This window comes from Homalodisca vitripennis, chromosome X (assembly GCF_021130785.1).
Source record: "Homalodisca vitripennis isolate AUS2020 chromosome X, UT_GWSS_2.1, whole genome shotgun sequence".
In the NCBI taxonomy this organism is placed as follows: Eukaryota; Metazoa; Arthropoda; class Insecta; order Hemiptera; family Cicadellidae; genus Homalodisca; species Homalodisca vitripennis.
This window is the reverse complement of record NC_060215.1, coordinates 93956923-93978036: the sequence shown is the minus strand read 5'-3', so window position 1 is coordinate 93978036 and position 21114 is coordinate 93956923. Positions and strand designations below refer to the sequence as shown.

The 21114-nt window shown below is 32.9% G+C and overlaps 1 protein-coding gene across 1 annotated transcript; it reads left to right on the top strand.

Annotated features, from left to right (window-relative positions):
- Positions 1 to 341: 341 nt before the first annotated feature.
- LOC124368546 (sarcoplasmic calcium-binding protein) lies at positions 342 to 20331 on the top strand. The gene is made up of 7 exons (XM_046825788.1): positions 342 to 626; positions 7590 to 7655; positions 9674 to 9793; positions 12712 to 12879; positions 15818 to 15958; positions 17612 to 17692; positions 20094 to 20331. The coding sequence occupies exons 1-7, from the start codon at positions 537 to 539 to the stop codon at positions 20238 to 20240; spliced, it is 813 nt and encodes a 270-aa protein (XP_046681744.1). The 5' UTR covers positions 342 to 536; the 3' UTR covers positions 20241 to 20331.
- The last annotated feature ends 783 nt before the right edge of the window (positions 20332 to 21114 follow it).

The window sequence follows — 21114 nt, the reverse complement described above, 5'->3', positions numbered from 1 at the left end:
ATGTATTAGGCCTACCTATAGGTTTTGAACTGTAGAGTGACAAACTAATAATTTAGTTTTAACTCTAGTCTAAAAATGAAAATGGATAGTTAAGTTCCTAAATTAAAAAGAAAAAGTAAAATGATAGTATTTGAATCGTACAAGTACATGATAATAACGTGTCTAACCGAGTGCTGGTGTTTACAATGCTGGGATTGCAGGTTGCGTCCCGTCGACCGTTTTCTGATTTACAGTTTATTAATCTCCCAATCTCCGACACTTTCTAGTTGTCTAGTTCTAGCTCAGATGCTCGTCGATCGTCTGCGCATGCGCAGAGGGGTGCCCACTGCCAATGGCGGGCTGGTTCTGGTTCCTAGTTCAGTCGAGGGGAGAATAGGAGACAACCTGTTGCCTACCGCGCCGCCTGACGCCTCGCCAGTTGTTCAGTTGTTAGTAAACAAGTTGTGACGTGACCACTGCTCAGGTCATAGTGTACGTGAGACAGGACATGTTGTTTTGAGTGACTGACGGACTTAGATGAGTGTTAGTGTAAGATCATGGCTCTGTCATTGCTACGTTTTGGAGCTCGTGTGGTGACGCGCTCTCTTCCAAAGGCTAACTCAACAGGAATTGTTTGTCTGGAGCAGGTACCGTCTACTTAATTATTTCCACGAAATTTTTTTTGAACTTAGAATAATTACCATAAATTGGTTTAAAAATATAAAATTTGTTTATTCGACATGTGTGCAATTTACAAATACAGCATAATTAGAAATTTAGTGAGGGATTGGTGAAAGTTTTAGTATTATTTTCATAATCCACTGTAAATTAATTCTTGACTTAGATATAATCATGGAAAAATATACGTACCTTCGTCATTTCGTCTCAGAAACGAACTTATCCAAACCTTTTACATTTACGGTCTTTGTACTTTTCTACTTCAGATAGGGCTTGATTTCTCCAAGAGTGTAATCTCTCGGGTGCCTCACACCGTTATTCGGTTGTTCATTTTAAATGCTAAGGAGTATAAGTTGCCATATCAGTTAGACCATCATGCCAGTCAATTAATGACTATTAATTGTTACTTTAATTGAAATCTATTAGCTTCAAACGAGTTAAATTACTTAATTTGACCATATAACTCACTAATTTCGATGTTTTGTATACTAATTAAGTTTAAGTGGTAGTGGTCATTTGTGTGCGAATAACATTGCAGGTATCCCAAATCAAATTTGTTTGTGATAGTAGTATATCTTTAATTAGTTTATTCACCTTTGGCGAATAGGAAATGTAGGCCAGACTTAATAACATTATTAAAATGCCACTGCACAAAAAACAATAGCGTATGCAATAATGTTTACCTGTTCACTCGTAGCACTCCTGTTCCGAAGTTCTGCTACGTGATCACTGTTTACTTCGTCGCTTTCTTAGGGCGAGTTTGTTCACTTTCGATACCAGTAAGATTGGTTTCTTCTATAAATGGTTTAAGAATCGTTTTATTATAGTTATAACAATTCTTACATGTAAATTCTATACTTAGTCGTGCTCTATTGTTAGTAATTCAATCATTATACATTTTAAAACACAAAAATGCTGTATTTATGGGGGGGGGGGGAAGCCATTCGATACGTTGATCCAAAAGGTAAAAGATTGTATGTGTAACTTAAAGATTGTAAAATATTCTGTTCTTTAATTATGTTCTAGTCCGGAGAATGAAATAAGCATTTGGTTGTACAACGCATACACACACTTTGTTAATTTCAATCTACTTTAGAATATTACCGGCAAATTATTAAGGAATATAATCGACCATGCTGCATTTATTCAAGAAGTTTACCACTAACATCAGAATTAAGCAGTCGATGAACTTTGTGTACGGTTTATGAATTTACAATTCGTGCATGATTAATACAAAACACTTCTAATTATGTAGCAGGCAAGATGAACTGCTTGGGACATTGTTTCTTTTGTTCCACAGCGAATGCCAAGACCAGTATAAAAAAGTAACCAGTTCAGCTGCTATGTAGGTCAGGCGTCAAAAGAGCCAGGGATTTCAAAAGAGGGAGTTAGAGTTAGCGGAAGTGTGTGTCGTTTCGTGAGTTTAGGAAATGGTAGTAGGCACAAAAGAGGGGGTTAGCGGAAGTGTGTGTCATTTCGTGAGTTTACGAAATGATATTAGGCACAAAAGAAAGCAAAAAAGTGCATACGAACATATGTTCTATCTCGCTTCCTTTATACTATTAACCAATTTGTATAAATGTGTTGGAAAACAATAGTTACTGGTACTTTAGTGTGTGGGTGTGTGTTTTCTGACAGATTGAAAGGGTACTTTTTTATCAATTTTAAATTTAAGTAGTATTTTTTAAATCTTTGTTTCTAGCTTCCTTAGCAGTTGCTTTTAATTGCAATACAATAAAATATTTTTATCCACAAGGAAATTCACATTGTGCCTATAGCTAAGCAAAAGTCAATTAGTTATATTGACTACAGAAGAAGTCCGATTAACCGAACTAAGCCGGGACTACGTAGGACAATACGGAGATTCCGATAAAATATTAATTTCCAAAAATTTGTATTAATAAATTGCTTTATTTATACAATAAATTACGTGACTTCTACCCGGCTGCAGCTAAATACGTACGTCCAAACCCTGTACCGTTATTGCTCAAACCCTTGTTCCAAAAGAACTCCTAAGGGTTTCATAATCAAGGCTCGAACTACTTGTACCTACAAATACAATAGAACAATTGACACGGCGCTACGCGCAGGGGCGGCGCAGCGTGGCGTGGCGCAATGTCCCACGCCCCCGCACTTTTACAAATTTGCTTTTTGACAACCGATTGACTTCTATAGAGTGATTTATTTTACCTTAGACCACTCAGGAATCCCGACACCGATTGATGACTACCGAATGTTCTTTTCGAGTGTACTTTGAGATTCATATATCAATGGAATATGGTGAGAGGGAATAACCCCCATAAACCATTCACTACGCTATTGGTGTAGGTGGTGCCTCATTGTGTTGGAGTTAAACTATGACGTAAGAGACGTTCCTAGATTGATGTTAACGTCAATGATGGATGTACTGTTTTAAGCTAACAATTAGTTGCCATTGTAAAATAAACTTTGTCTCCATTACGATTTCTGTTCTGTTAGTAACCAAAGTTGCTGGTTGGGTGATTGTGGTTTTAACGAATACTTGATGTAACAAGTAGAACCCCAATTGTTTTTATATAAACGTCATTTGAAACCAATCTTGTGAAAGTTTGTGATTGGCCCGAGTTGGTTTCTTGTAACGTAGTTACTCATGAACAATTTTTTACTGTTAAAGAGTGTCATTGGTAATGTATGTAGGCCTACTGAAACCCGCCGTTTGACGTGAAACGAGAGGAAATCGTTCTACCACAGATTGTTCTTGTATTGGTATGGTCCCTTCAATCTGTTGGCACAGAACAATTATGGTCCATGTTGTCCAGCGGGAATACAGAGTGCCTAAACTAAAGCTAACAGCCAACCATCATTTTCAGTTCAAACTGAAGTATTTATTTATGTATTGACGTCTTTTTGATCGCAGCCGATTTATTTTAGTTGATGCATGCTCCAAAATGGTGTGATATGATGCATGACGATTTATTTCGCAAAACTACCAAATTCTTAGTTAAGCAAATATGTGTTTTGGGTTCAATAAATATATTTTACCTAATACTCGTATAACACAGGTAAACAATAACATAGGCTAATCTCTGACAAGCGCATCTCTTCCCTGTTCGCATACGTTGTTGTAGCATTTTGCAACAGTATTTGATTGTTCATAAACTAAGGGAATAGAACCTAATTGTTTAATAGAACCGTTTAAATGTGTAGGGTGGGGGTTGTTTCCGAGTGGGGTACACTTGATTTTATTACTTACAATTTTAGTTTCGTTAAGGTTTTTACTATCCAAATAAAGTACGAATTCAGTTCAGTTCATAGTCCGTCGTCTTGGCATTGTGAGGTTCGCGCCAGTGCGTGCGCGCGCGTCTTTCTACCGTGCCCCCACTGTTGTGTTATTTTGTAATCGAATACGAATGTCCAGCAGCGTGGCAGCGTGACCCCGGGTCCAGATAGTAGTTCAACGACCTCCCCCACCCCTCTCAAGACACCCACCAGTCGAATGGTGTGGACTGTCTTTACATTAGGGGCAAGGTCGCGCGGCTCTTAGTACAGCGTACGGGGTATCTGGCACGTCTGGCACGTTTATTTGTCTCGATCTGCGTAGTATTTACTTAACCTCACCTCGATCCTGGGGCTGCGGGTTCAGAAACGGGTCAAGGCCGCCCGTACAGACACGTGCCGTACGCGTCCACTGACGTACCTAGCATGGTCGTAATGGGAGCATCCCACCGCAGTGAATACAAATTCAATCACAACTAACTGCAGTAAACCTAGTAAAATTGTTGTTTTCTACAAATACGATACAGTAAGTTGCTGATCATTTCTAACTCGAGATCAAATATATTGCAGATCGAGTGCATACAAGAATAAACTATGCTTTGAAGTACTTTAATAATAGAAGTCTGTTTCGATCATTACACTATGGAGATTGTAAATTTCGATTGTTATTCAGTAATTATGAATATGGGCCATTAATATGATTGGAATTAAACATTAGTTATTTAAAGTTTGTTTTAACGGGTGGAAGGATTGTGAAGGAAACATGATTTTTTATCATCAGCCAGTAACACAGAGTTTCGAGATCTGCAACCTGTTCTCTTCGTCAGGTGGATAATCAATCTATAACGTAACTACAATCTAGGTCTAAATAAAACAATCATGTCAGAGCGTTGTGACACGCGTACCAGAAGTTAATATCTATTACTCTAAGCAGAATCCAAAGGCAATACATTGAAATTTACATCAAGACCTTATACAAAATACCTTAGCGGTGTGTATAAATTTTCAGTATATTATTATTATATGTAATTTTACATAGGATTATGAATACTATAAGAAGCGGACAATATTCGGAGCAGCTGTTTAAAACACGTATTGACCGATAACGATCGACTCGGTAAACATATCATGCGTTATCGTGTATGTGCTTAGAGGCGCGTCTTTATCTATATACGTGCATGTAAACATGCACGCATATTGTTGTGTGTTGTGAGAGTTGATTTAGATAGTCGAGTTTGACGCGAGTGTGTCAAGTGTATGGTGAGCGTATCAACATTTCTATTGACTGCTTCGTGGCTGATGCGTAATAGCCTCACATCCTTGATTCGTATACATAATCAGAGCTCTCACTAGTCCTTCGTTTGTAAACGGCGATTTTGTGAGCACACTTCTCTGATGTGTGCTAAATTTCTACAAAAGACATGAGCTAAATATAAGGTTTGTGGGCTCAATCAGTGACTGACCCACCCACTCCCCCATTGGTTTATAATGGCAAAATAATTACGCACTTTATTTTCAAATAATAATACTTTAAATAACTAGCTATTCAAGTTTTTAAATATTCGCCATTTCCGTTAAGGTTATGGAAATTATAAGATTTGCACCACTTTACTGATCACACTCGATCCATGGTTACACGGAATTTAAACTCGTTTTTTTTGGCGAGGGAGGTGGAGATAGAGGGAGTAAAAGAGAGAAGAACGGAAAAGACGACTTTTAAGTCACTTTGAGTCAGAGATTCCCGAACATGTACACACGTAGCAGAGGCTAAAACGTGAATATGGCACGTTTTAGTCTCCTCAGCAAACATATGTTTATCCTATTTGGTCAGCTACTGATACGTTATCAGTCTCCATTTAGTCTAGAGTCTATAGATCATTACGCACCTATCTAATTCCTCATCAGCATATTTACACTAATGAGGTCATTACTTCGTTATCTGAACCCTGCAGCTAATCCAGGGAAGAGGAGGCAGATTGTTGATGATGTCCGGGTTTTATAAACCTGTTTTAGAGTCTAGCATACGTTTTACAGTAACAAAAGTTTCATGACTAACTTGTCTATATGTTGAGTTATAGATATTCATATGTATGAAATATTCATGAAAAACGTGTCCAAATATTGCTAGCAAATATATTCTTGGCCCGCTTCCGAGAACCATCTTCAGCGGACAAATGCTACATCGAGTTTGAAGATGGTTTTGGATTAAAATATGTTGATTGAAGATGGTTTTGGATTAAAATATGTTAATTGAAGATGGTTCTCCACAGTGAGGCCTAAATATCTTAAGATTTCAATTGTGTTAGAAATATTTCGATGTTGTTTGAAGACAAAATATTAGATGATAATAATGATTTTTGTTGGACATTATTTTAAATATCTCTCAAAATCTCACATAGACAGTTTAGTCGTGAACATTCTCCCTGTAGCTGATACTTTTTAAGCCTAACCCCACTAATTATTTGGGAGAGGGGCTGGCACATTGTGTTGTTTAGAAAGTTTAAAATAACCTCTGAAATCAGGAGCTCAAGATCTTCTCCCAGGAAATTGTTGAGCTTTAAGGCCTCATAAATGTGTTCTAGCTCAAAACAAACTATTGGGTGTAATTTAGATGTTTGTCTTTCAAAATTTCGGGTTGAGGGAGCTTAAACCCCCTGATCCCCCCCTTATACATGCCTGAAGTAGTGAATATGATTAGTTGATTAGGCTTGAAACATCACAGATAGATTCAGAAAGGATAAACTTATCTTTTAGTCTATAAAATATACTTAATCTAACTAGTGGGGGTGGGACAAACAAACTCTTCTCTCACACTCTTTCAGTTTTCTTTCTTGCAGTATGTTTAAAATATACTTTTGCTGATACATGGTCATGTTACCAGCCATGATGGCACAACTTCAACCCTACAACAGAAACAAAACAATAATATTGTCAGCTGCCATACATTACACATTTTATGGCAATAAAAAAAATTATAAATCTTAAATACTAGGTAACAAATTAAAAGTGTATATGTACCTTCGCACCCTCTGTAGGCAATACGGCAATCCGTGAAAAATGATTGAAACATAATGGAGAGGTCGACGCCGCGTGACCGAAGAACAATCTGGAAAGGATAGTGCCAAATCAAGAGAATTCAACCTCACCGTGGCACATATAAAAAGGGGCTTGGGGGTTCATGACCCCCAAATTTTGAGAAATATATAATATTTCTCTCAAAATTTGGGGGTCATTGCACCTAGAACACATTTATGAGGTCTTAAAACTCAATATTTTCCTGGAAAAGATTCCTGAGCCCCTGTTTTTGGAGTTTATTTTATACCTAGTAAAACAAACCAGTGTCTCAGCCCCCTTCAAAATATACGGCCCTGAACCTCACTGTTCTGATTATTTTACATGAAGAACATGATGTGACCTTCTTAAAATTGTACTATTATCTGTCTGTCCATCAGTGCGATGACATACCTTTAACTCTTGATAAAAAGGTTCTAGAAGCTTGAAACTTCAAGAAAATCAACTCAGAAAAATCTGATGATTTGTTAGTTTGTGTAATTTTTATAAATGTGTAAATAATCAAATTTTTAGAATCTTGTCTAGGGGCCTGAAAAAACACCTGGATTCCTTGTATAATTTTCTCTTCTGGATTTGTCTAGTAATATGTGGCTTCCTCTTTCTAGGTCAATGCAAGATGTCACACAACCCGTATATCTCTAGGTAACTTCCTCAAAGCGTCCCAATGGTTGGTGAGTAGTATTCTATAAATGCTTTAGATGTTGATGTATGCTGTTTGCTGAAACAGGATCTGTAAGCTGAACAAGAAGTATTGTTAATGTGATTAACAAAAATATTAACAAATGTTTAATAATTTTGCATACATACAGTTTTTAATATGAGTCTTTATATTATATACATTTTAATAATAATATGTTGATTGATTAATCTTAAAAGTTCTCAATATTTTCTTTTAAGTATTTTATATCAATACAAACTTGGCAAAGGAATGTTAGCTTTAATTTAATTATATGTTTCCTATAGATCATCCCAATAGTAAGGGCATGATTTGTTATCAGAAACAAATCAGTGATTTGTTAACCTGTAGTTTGCTGCAGTTCAACATGTTTGCTGGAGTTGTAGTGGGGATGGTGGGGTTCAAAGACTAAGGGAGTTAGGAGGAATTACTTTTAAGTATTTATCCCACCTAATGTTTGCTTTTCAAGTTCACACTCTTATACTCACTTTTTTCAAGATCATTTAAGTAGATAGTGTTTGCCTGTAGTAAGTGTGGTTGCAGGAGTAGTATTAGTGTCTTAAGTTCACTTTTAATTTGCATCATTACGCTAACTTTTTGAAACTCACGCTTCACACTGCTAAGCTCACGTTTTTGAGGTCAATTTCACACCTCACAATGTTCTCACACGCTTTCAGTCCACACTCTAGTAGACATATTTTGAAAATGTCGTCACAAGTTTATATTTAGTTTTTCAAGGTTAAGGTATACTTTACACTGTTACATTTGTTTTTACAAGGTCAAAGGCTCATTATTTTTAAGGTCAAGATCATTGTAACACTGTTACGCTTATTTATTCATAATCAGCAGAAATTCTCATCATTCCTAAGCTTGTTTTTTATGAGCCTCACATTCTTACGCTATTCTAAAATCACACTGATTTGCTTTATTCAGGGTCATGGTATCTTACACATGTTTTTTATCACGGAACTATATTCTTACACTCTCTTTCTACCATACTAACATTCATTCTAAAATTGTCTTAAACCCCAGTTTTGATCAAACTATTGCACTTGATTGTTATATCACAGAATCACATTCTTGTACTGATTTTTTATAATAAAACAAGTGCCTGAAATAATAACTCTCTTATAAGTTGTTGTATTCACAAATTTTCAGTCTCCTTATCTCGTTGGCTGATATAATATTTTTACGTGTCGGACAGTTTGTTATAAATTTGCTAATGTGAAAAAATATGATCTGTAAAAATAATTATAGTTTGGTATTTGTAACCCTTTTACTACCCTCCGACTTTGACCTTCACCAAACAGCTGACATAGATTCCTTTCTGAGAGGTAATTTCTTTTATTGATTTCACTAAGAATTAGGTTGTGTTCATACAACACAGATTGACTCTCACTTCCAGATTTCTACAAGTGGAGGTGCTCGTCACACTCATATACTTATATTTTTGGGGTAAAACCTACACCTGATCAATTATACTGTAACATTCAATTTTTTTATCAGAAGCACATTTTGTTTTTCGTTAACAACTTTGTAAAACGTTTATACTATTACTGCTCCTATTGTACTTCATTGCATTATAGTATACTGCTCTGTTTTCCATTTCCATTTTCATATAAACAGTCCTTCATTATTGATCATTAAATACAATAATAAGGAGATTCTGTTCAGACTGCATTCCGACTTTATTTTAGCGTGCAAAGGTTGTTTTAGATATATCTCAATCTCACATGTTATTGCTAAATTTTATATCAAAATTTAGTAATTGGCCATTAGTAAACCCGCTCATGGCCTGTGATAAACTGCACCTCACCTGCCCTTGGTGGTTCTGTTTTTAGATATTATATATATTCTCAATTATGTCAAATTAATTTTATACAAAAACTTTCCTTATTCTATGATTGTAAACTAACCTAACTCTGTCAAATTGTCATATTGGAGAGGAATCTCTGTGATCTCTGTAGTATCATTCTTGGTTTATTCTGAAATTCTTTTCTCTTTGTGTTGCAGGAACAGAGGTTGTACAGTAAGTCTGCTGCTGGAAAACGAGAAACTCAACTTGAAAATCAATCCGAATCTGATTCAGATTCAGATTCAGATTTAGATAATGAATCGTACAAAAAAGAAAGGGTTAGTACAATAATAATCTTGACTCTATAAATAAAAATTGAATCATAGAAGTGTATGGTATTGGACAAAACAGTGAATAAGAAAAATTAAGGGGGAGGCAAGCTTTCATGGATGGGGTGTTGGCTGTGGGATAAATCAGTATATAAAATATATTTTTTAGTATTTTAATAAAGGGTCAATAGATTATCTGAAATTTAATTTGTAGAAAAGCACAATTTGCATTACATTACAGGTGCTTTTCACACATTGAATTTGGCCCAATTAATATGGAGAGAATATTTTAATTACCACCATCAATCTGAATTCAATTTGTATATAGTTTAATGGTTAACCATAACTTATCAATTAATGTAAATTTAATTTATTGTTTTATTTGCTTTGATCATAGATTTTATTGTGTCCTCTTAAGGTTTTCCATTTACATTATTTTTTGGTTTGATTTTTTGCAGATCAAAGTGATATAACTTTTTCTTGTAAAGAACTACACCTTACAGTTTATTACACTACTCATTTGTTCAATTTTATGATTTACAAGTCCTATTGGTGGTTTATAAATAATTTTTCAGTGCTATTACCTATTTTCAAATTATAAAAATGTACATTTTATTTGTAGTTCAGTCCTACAAACAAGAGGACAAATATTGAACAAAATTTAAAGCAAGAATATAATGCATTTTATGTGTGTCACATTCACATTCCATCAGATTAAGGGTTAAAGGGTATATGGTGCTTCAAACAGTCCCTATGTCAAGTCTCTACAGGTATATATGGAAACAACAAAAGCAAGTTACAATTTGGCTTCTCTTAGTTTTTTATTTCTTTGTAATACACCATTTTTTATTTATTCAACATTGCTAATTATGAAACAAAGTGAAATATTTGAGTCATATTGGTATTTCAAATTTTTTCTTTAGTTCTTGTGGTATTTAAAAATTAATCATTATTTACATGTTGTATTGTTTACTAATTGTTTTGGATTGGTACTTTATTATTAATAATTGAATAACCTATTGAATAATTATTTCAAATACTGTATGGAACAAAAAATAAGAATGAGTATAAATTTAAGGACCTCATTGAAGGTACTTCTGGTATTCTGAATCATATTAACAATAATTCAGAGACAAGGTAGATACAAATCATACATAACATTAAATTTTCCTAAATATTAATATTTTTGTCATACAAAATATACCTTTTATTAAGTGCTTTTCTAACACAAATCTTACAACGTTTTACTCTTAAGTTTTGCAGCACAATTTAACATAGTAAATTCATTATATTTTGTAAATTATAAAATTTACATGTAGTATTAGGAGTATTAAACACATGACCTGTTCAGATTATTACCCAGTAATGCATCTCAATGCATATGGAAATTATAGCATTCTCTTTATATTTGAATGTAAGTTTTCATTATTGTTTTATTAATTCAAATTAATATCCAGGGTCAGCAAGAGCCTCGCATATAAATGAATGTAAATATGGGTAGCTCTTAGGCTGAGGTACACCTCATTGTACCAACCCATTCCTAAATTCCTAGATAGTTAGTACTAAGTTGGTTTCTTCCACGAGCTTAATATAGTGGCTCCTAGTTTGGTTGGTTTGACATCCTCCACAGATTGAGCTCCTATTCTTAGATGTCAGTGCTACATGGTCAAAGAGGATTTGCTCATCAGTTTCAGTTTCCTGGCTGCAAAGACGACATAAGGGATCATTTTTATAGAACGCTATCTACGTCAAATGACTCCTAAAGTGGCCATGTCCAGTAAGGGAATAATTACACTCCTTAGGTTATCTCTGCTCAAGCCACACTAGGACCTGGCTGGCTTAGTATTGGGGCTTCCAGGATGTTTCTTACAGAGTTTACAGCTAGATTACACTACCACATATGACTGTGTTCATCATGAGCCCATTTTTTTTACTGTGCCTCGGAACGGCTAATCTTGAAGATTGGTTCAGGACCTTCAAATGTGGTCTGAGCTTTTTTAGTCAAGAGGTCAGCTGTCTCATTACCTGTGATTCCACGATGCTGGTACAAAACATCTAGTGCAACTGAATGTTGTTTAGAAAACCGAGCACCAACGAAGTTTGGAAACAATCTCAGACTAACTCTGATGTGATCTGGGTGGAATCAAGAGCCAGTAAATCTGCTTGTTTATCAGAGAAAATATGGATGTCCTAGTGAAGCACAGGCAGAGATAGCACAGGTCTTTAGCTGGAATAGTGTAGTGGCCAACACATTCTAAAATGCCTCACCCTGGACAAAATTTTGAATGCCTCTTCAAAATCTGGCAGTCATAAATCTGTTAGAGACCTTATTAGCCTCCACTTTGAGTTGGATATTAAAGGGCAATAGGTCCAAAATGACCACTAGTGTATCAGTTGGCACACTAGTAGAAGTGGCAAGAGACTTAATATAGCTAGCAGAGTCCTGCGTTTTAGACAATAGACATTAATTATGTTCATTCTACACAGACAATAATTATATTCACTCTCCATGATCAGTCTGGGGATCAGTAATAATTTATTATTACAAATGATTTTAATTTTGATTTGTTTATTTTATTAATTTTGGCTCACCAAACCCTCAGATGGTCTGAAACACACTTTTATCCATGATCTTAAAAATAACCAAATATTGTAGAACAAATTTTTGTGACTAATATTCTTGATATTCAAAAGACTATTGATTGCATAATATATTAATGAAGTACATAAAAATTGTGTTTACTTTTCTGCATTGTTTTCACCAAGTCCCTCATAAAATGTTCTTTAATTATTGTTTAAAACTTTAAATATTAATTTTATATATATATATATATATATATATATATATATATATATATATATATATACTTGTATTACTATTAGTTTTTATTCACTGATTTTGTCCTCAATTGATGTATGATGTCCAGGGTTCCAGTGAGTTTTGGAGGCGGAAGATGAGAACTTTCCATGGACTGCTGGATATCAACAAAGATGGAGTGATCTCATTCGATGACCTGCAAATACTAGTAGACCGTTTTGTAGATCTGGGTCATCTCTCACCACAACATCAAAAGGAGTTCTACAATGTAATAAAGGTACTGTATAACTAAAGCTTCGGACTCTGACTGACATGTTAAGTAAATTTTGATGAATCAGTTGTAATGATTTTGTTAAGACTCCACCCAGCATTAGGTATGCAATATCTACTCTCCATCTTAGCACAAATATTAATTAATTAACCCTTGATCAATTACACATAGAGACTAAAATGATTGTTTGTAATGTCACATTGATACAGATAAAGGAAGGCTTGTTTTTCACCTGTATAATGCATTATTCAGCGTTTTGAAATAATAATAATAATGTCTCCTCTTATGTTTACTCTCAAAAAATGCATTTGTACATACAATCATAGCACAAATTTGTATTATTTATAAGGTGTGGCACCTGGACTTAGCTTTAGGGGAGGGGTAGAATCTAATTAATTGAAGAATACATCTCACCAGAGGGTAGAATAAATCTGAATAAATCTAAATTTAAATAAATTAGAAATACCCAATGAAAAGAAAAAACATTTAAGTGTTGGCTGTATTTCAAGCAGATTAGGTTGCTGTTATATGTATATTTTGTAAATTTTTGGGCTTTTGAGGGAGGTTCTACTACCCTCATATCTCTCTTAGTTACACCATTGTTTTACAACATATACTAATAATAAGAGTTAAAGATTAAATTTCTTCTTTTCCTGACAAAAACATAAAAATATTTTTAGGGACAGGATATAAAAATAGTAAGTATATTTTATATATTTGCTGCTATAATATTAAATATTCATGTGATAGTACCTTAGTAAATATATTAGCATTTTATGAATAATGTTAAAATTAATTCAGGTACCGTACCATACTTTCTATACTGTTTTAACAATTTTGTATTTTTAAGATTTAGTTATAAAACTAAATATAGGTCTGACATGCAACTAAATTATAAAATTTTTGAAATAAAACTGGTAGTCATTTAACCATTTAAAGATCAGACCAAAATATTCATGATGGGGAAAAATGTTGTACATTTATGAACCGAGTTTGTCTAAAAACCTCAGGGTAAAATAGTGATTTTGTGAGGTTTAAAAATCTATTTCTTAAGTTCCATTAAAAATATTATAACAATTTTTATATCAAATGTTTGGAATAGATCTCTCTATAAGAAAAATTTAGAATAACTGTACAATAACTTTAGTAGGTGACATATACAAATTTAAAAAAATTTATTTTTGTTTTTACAAATTTCTTATTTAAAAAATTTGAAATAATTTTACCATGAGAAGATTTTTATATGTATTATACAGCATAAGTACACAAAGTGAGAAAAAATAATGTTTATATGAATTGTTCTACAAAGCACGTCAGCAGACGACCCACGCTCTTCCACCTGGGAGTGAACATCAAACAAAGAAAACAAACAGATTCATTAGCTATCCATAACACCTTTTTTTGTACAAAGAATAAAATTATGATCAGTGAAACTTTACAGACCAACATCACGGCCTTAAACATTAAAAAACACGATATACACGTCATTTTAAATAATGTCATCATATTGATTATACATAGCCGGCTGGTCTTTTTCACATATATTGATCGACTATATATAGTCGGCCGGTCACCAGAGGTTTAAATATATCACTTTATTATCTTGTCCATGACAAGAGGCATAAGGAATAAAAGCTGGATATAGGAGGGTTTATGTATAATGGATTTAAAAATCATGAAAAATAACTGTTGTGCTTTTATAAATTACCAATTTGATACTGTAACCATCCCAGGATTAAATAATATTTGCATTTGAGAAATATGTAGCTTTAAAACTAACTTTCTAATTAAAGATGATTAGAAATCAGAGAACAACTGTTTTCTGAAGCAGATACACTATTGGTCTGTAAACAATTAATGTTATCACCAAAGTAAACTAAGAGTCTGGACAAAAAGAAGTACAATCTGAACCTGTAATAGCATACATGAAGCCATGTCTCTATCTGCTATGTTGCGATGGATAAGGTGAACTGACATATTCATTTTTCCTAATCTTATGAGTGGCAATCGTCTTTGGGAGAGTACCTCTGAATCAGGTCCCAGAGGGATACAATTTCCTAAACTTAACTCATGCAAGGCATATTAACCAAGCAGGCAATTGATAATATCAGGGTTAAAATAATGTCTAATTTTATTCTGCAGATTTTTATGATGCTCGTAAACATATTTATGATAAAGAGAAAAGGAATTTCAACCTTATAATTAAATTGAGATTAAAAACTACAACTGCTGATATAACTTCTAAATAATACATATCACAATTCAATGCACGACTATAAATAAATAGTATAAATAATATACCCCAAACAATAATATCTATTCCCAGACAATGTTAAAAAATCTCATCATCATAACTGTCTAAACCTGCATCGGATTCTTCTCCATCAGAAAACAAGTGTTCAGTGAGTTTAATATCCTCCTCCATGGGACTACAGTTACATATACACAGTCACAATACAATAAATACAAAGCAAAACACACAATAGAAAAAATTAACCAATATGGCGGTTTGAGAATAGTTTGTGCAAAAAGAAACAGTGGAACTGGAACTTCATGCGGGAAACAACACAAACTTCCGCACCTGTTACTGGTTTACTATGTTTAGTAAAGTTGATATTTATGAGAGAAAAGTAAACAAATGGTGTAACTCTTTCTCTGCTCTATTTTCTTACAAATCTGAAGTAACTTGAAGTAAGCTGAATTGTAGTTAATTCTCTTACATTACGGGTTTAAATGTGAAAAACTCTATTCCTATGTGGAGCTTTTTACTTTTGAACATAAAAAATGCTGTGCATCTCATTTTAATAGCATTATACAAAAAGATTAACGAAATGTGTTTAGTCTGTTTCTACGATTCATGTACTGTTGAATTCGATATTAATTAATTGTAATGAAATTGTTCGTAATCTAATACTAGTTACATGTTTAAAATGTTGTTAAATAGACTATGTGGGAAGAGCGATGGGGCAGCATTGGCCCTTACAACTTAGTCACCACCGAACAGTACCTGGAGGATATGCATCATGTCATGAATGACAAGCAACTGAGGAAGAAAGTACACAACTTCCTGCCTTACCTCTTCAAAGTAAGATGGCTCTAAAGTACAAGACTCTGTTACACTTCAATGATATTGTTTAGTATCCTAAGGGAACATACCGGTATTAAAAGATACTGAATAGAATAAAAATTAATTAAATACTTAAATTAAAACTACATAAGAACATATTTCATTAGTATTTACTTGCTGAACTCAGACCGAAATGATCAAACATTTAATTATAATTTGATGGTTGTCTCTCCTTCAGTGTCAAAGGGAGTTTATTGAAAAATTATGATGTTGAACTGAAATACTGGTATTAAAAAAAATTAAGTGCAATTTTTCAATCAATATTAAGTTTTCAAATAATAGTACAATATATAAAAAGTTTCAGGTTTAAAAAATATCCCTTGTTATATATGGTTTTACAGTACAAATAAAACTGTATAAACCTTGAAGAAACGTAACTTTAAATAAATTTTCTCAAAAATAACAAGTCACAAGAGAATATTTTACAAAATTTCTCTATTCCTAAAAATAAATATTGTAAAAAACCTTCAATGGCCGTAACTCAAAATCATTATTATTAAATAGCACCTCATTTCAAATATCTTTGAAAAAGGAATGTCTTTTATAGCCAACAGTTACATACTAATGTGCTTAGTAATAGTTTGTAGCATAAATACTCATACTAGAAAATTTATAATATTTATAAAAACGAATAAAGTTTAGAAACACTAACATAAAACCTGTTAAGACATAGATAAATGTGAAATGTACTCCCTTCCCAAAGATGTTTAAAAATAAGGTTCCACATAACTTATCACTTCACAGTTATTTTTTTTAGGTATGGCAATTTGGACTTTATTCAAAATATTTAGTTTTAAAGGTAGAGAAATTCATAAAATAAGTTTCTGTGAATGTAATTAGAATAGAAATTAATTTCAAACTATATATTTCTAAAGTTTATTATATATTAGTTATCATTCAAAACCCGATAGAGGTATACACATGATTTCAAAGTAAAAACATTTCTTTTTCAAAGACTTTGGAAATTATGTTCAATATGATGTATCCTTCCATTTAAATTTTTTTAGTTATGTCCATTTTTCACATTTTGACAGTATCTATTATTTTTATTTATTTAAAAGTAGATTAGTTGTATGAAATTTAGGGGTTGGTTGTATTTTGCTTGTTGTAGCTCTTATCATTCTCCTATATGTTTAGGAGACCTTAGCTGCTTTTGCATACATATTGTTAAATGTCTAGAACTTTTTATTTGTAACCCAATAGAATGTTCACTATTTAATGGTTCCTTCTAAATATTAATAAGGTGCCTAGTAATATTTAGTGCAATTTGCTCTTTATATTTATTTGATTTAAAACATATTAAAATTTATTATTTTGTATGGATGATTGAATATACTATATATCAGCATAGGTAAGGGGTTATTAAAAAACAAACTTGATAAAAGCTCATGTAAAGTAAAAGAAGATATCATTGGTATAAAGTGTCCTCTCTTCAATGGAAGTCAGAATTTTCTCATTTGATGTTTCATAATATCTAAACAGAAGGGTATTGTTTGGTTGTTATTTGGTCATAAAGTTTATAGAATTTGTACATTCTTCGAACTTTTAATAATGTTAAGAGTTATTATATGTGCATGATTCTTGTAACTTTATGCATATTGGATGTTGTAGGCTTTGGACAAGGACAAAAGTGGACTAATCTCTGTGGAAGAGTACAAGTTATTCTATAAATGCCTTGGCTTGACAGATGAAGTAAGTATACTATTTCTGTGTAGCTAAAATGTCAAGAAGAGTTCTCCTATTGTCAGGATAGTGTTGGTTAGTGAATGACAGTTGGATTCTTATTAGTCAAGCAGTACTATTGAATATGGCAATAAAATTGTGACACCAATTTAGGTGAATAAAGTGATGTATTTCCTGTGATTTTAGCACTCGAGCCTCTAGCCTGATACCACACATCTTTTAATGAATTAACCTATTCATTAACCACCTAAAATTAAAATCTCCACAACATTTTGTGTCCTGTTGTATTTTCTCCTAATTTATTCTAAATTGTATCTAATCTACACCTATGTTTTTGTGTAGTTATGTTGATATAAAAAAATTAGCAAATACATATACTCGTGAAGGGATTAACAAACTGAGACCTTCTCTCCAACCTCTTTCTCTCTCCAACACATTTCTCTCTCCAACATCTTCTCTCTCCAATCAGTTAGTTTTAGGTTGGGACTCATCAACCAAAGTGAGAAATCAATACAAAAACATGTTTAAACACTGTAGGATAATGTCTCAAGAACATTAACTTGGAAGAAATCACAATCCTTAGTTCGGGTTTGATTTCTTTTTTCACACATTTCTATAGAATAGCATTTTAAAATGTAATTGGCCTTGAATTGTAATTGTAGGTTATTTTTATACACTTATTTGATAGCAAATAACTTACTGAGAGTCGTCTAGTTAAGTTAACAGTTTATTTTAACCAGAAAGGGTACACTTCAGACTGGTTTACATTTTCCAGCTGAATCTACACTGAGTATAACAAAAAATCAAAGTGTCACATCTGGGCAACTCCATAGATGTTTTGGAGCAGACAACAACAACAGAACAGATGTTGTTTATGTTGGCAGATAGTTTCTCACAAATGGCTCACTTATTATACAGTGTTATCCCAGAGTTCCAAATTAGGTTTTAAGACTTTTTTGGAGTTAGATTCGCATATACTACAAGAGATCTAATTAGCTTGAATGAAAAAGAATATTACATTCGCCACATCGAAAGACTTTTTGCATAGTTTTTTTAAAATATAGCTAGATTTACAAAAATTGCTATATGATGTTTTCAAAAAAGTAAAATGATCCCAGGAGAACAAGTTATTATGCTCTTTTTGTTTTTTGAAATATCTGTGCCAGTTATTGTAAGCCTCCTATCCATCTAAAAGATTCAAATTTCATTAAAACAATCATTTGAACTCAGTGGTGGATACAGGGGTTATAATATAGTTTTTGTTTTGTTTTGTTTTTAAGACTAAAATGTGAAAAATGTGTTTTAATATGTGTAATTTTTAACATTTTTTAGGGAAGGGACACGGACTCCTATTCCGTAGACTCGAGTATCCCTTAACCCTCAGTTGCGACACGTCCTCAAACTATTTTAAATCTGCACCTGTTTGAAATTATGCTAGTTACCATATAATTTTTACTTGTGTACTTTTACAATGGCACCAGAATCATAAAACGTTACTATGCCACCCTGTATAGGTTTAACCCTTTTAGGTCGAGCAGGCTATCCATAAACTGCTGTTTGTTTTAATGTTTATGAGTCACAAAACGTAAAATCATGATTTTCTACACAAAAGTATGTCCTACTAAAGTAAGTAGTATAAGTCATCTAGATCTTTTTCACATGACGTAACACTTGTTGCATCTCATAAATTCGGTTGTGTTGTCAGAAATAAGCAATTGTGTTTTTCATCCTTATTTTACAACCAATCAACATAAAATTTTGTACTTTCATAGAAAATAAAATAAGAAACTGAAAAATGTTGTGTCACACGTTAATACTATTTTTGTTTTTATAGTAAGCTAATAGTAAAGAAAGTTCAATCAAAAAACAAAGTAAAATATTTTTTTAAATGTTATGCCAAATCAAATTATTATTACATTTTTTAACACTTTACTTATAATAATAATTTTATGAGGAATCAGGTTTCCAAATATTATTATGTTTGAAGTTTCAATGGTATGTATACTAGATTTAAGACACTGTAACACTAAAAAAATAGAAATCATTGTTCTCAATTGATTATTGACATCAAGTCCCACCTGCACAGTATGAAACCACTTACATGTTCTCAGTGGGATGGGTAGAGGATTGAAACGGGTTCTCCAATTTTTATAGCTGACCTGAGTAATTGGTGGTAAGGATTGGTGGTAAAAAAGCACATTGCCAAGACTGATGATAATATGGATGGATGTATTTATTTTCGAACCACTCATCACATAGAACATTTGGACAGAGGGAAGGGCTTAGAGAATATTCATGGAGGTATGAAAGCTCGAGTGGATTTGGGCAATAATTTTTATTATGTTATTAAATGCATTACTGTGACAAAATGATAACAGCAGTAAATACAATTAAATGTGATTTGTTACAGGCTGCAATAGTTTCATTCAGTGTGATTGACGAGAACTGTGATGGCCAGCTTAGCTTGAAAGAGTTTGTCAAGCTGGGCAGAGACTTCTTCCTCTCCGAGGATCAGGAAAGGCCCAGTAGGATGTTCTGGGGCCCTCTGATCCACTGATTTTACTACAAATGTTTGCTCTTTACTTGACCTGTTTATACATACTCATTTTATTGCTTGGGACGTGAAATAATAAAACATTTAATTTTTATTTTGTTAGTTTTATTCTGTTTTCTGAACTACAAATAGTTTGTGATGGGAATCGCAGTTTCATCCCTTTGATATATTGAAATGTTTCAAGTTCTAATTTCTAAAAGAAATAGGTTTAACAATCATAAATCTTAACAACACTATTTCCATACTTTTTAAAATTATTGGGAGTTGCTTTAAAAACTTACTGCCTCAAATTATATTTTAAACAGAGAGGTTGCAATTATATACATACATGTTGATATATGGAAACCCTAATAAATTACTGTCAACTGTAATAAATTTACTATTTTTAATGTTTTATGTAAAATATTTATAAATCAAGATATCAGAACATATAGAATATTGTTCAAATTTGTATTTTTATGACATTTTTGGGTGAAAGACACTCCCTAATGTACATGTTCCATGAGGAAGTACATGTAGTTTTGAAATGCCAGTTGTCTCCGGTCATATAACCTGGAAAATATTAAGTAGGAACTTAATTGAAGTTGTTTACTAAATGTTTTTGTCAAAATCTCTTTATTTGATCTGCCTTATTCAAAATCAGCTTTAAACATATTTATTGGTTTAAAGTACTAGTGTCAAGTTAGTGGACACTTCTTACAATATGAGTAGTCAGAGCCACGGCATGGGAAAGTGCTGCTGGACTCTGGACCGACTCAGTTTTGGTTTTCAAAATAATGTCATGAAAATTTTGTGTTGACAACTCAACAAAATGTATTACATTATGGTAGCTACTATAAACAACAAAAATCTAATATCGTACTATTATGTATGTTTT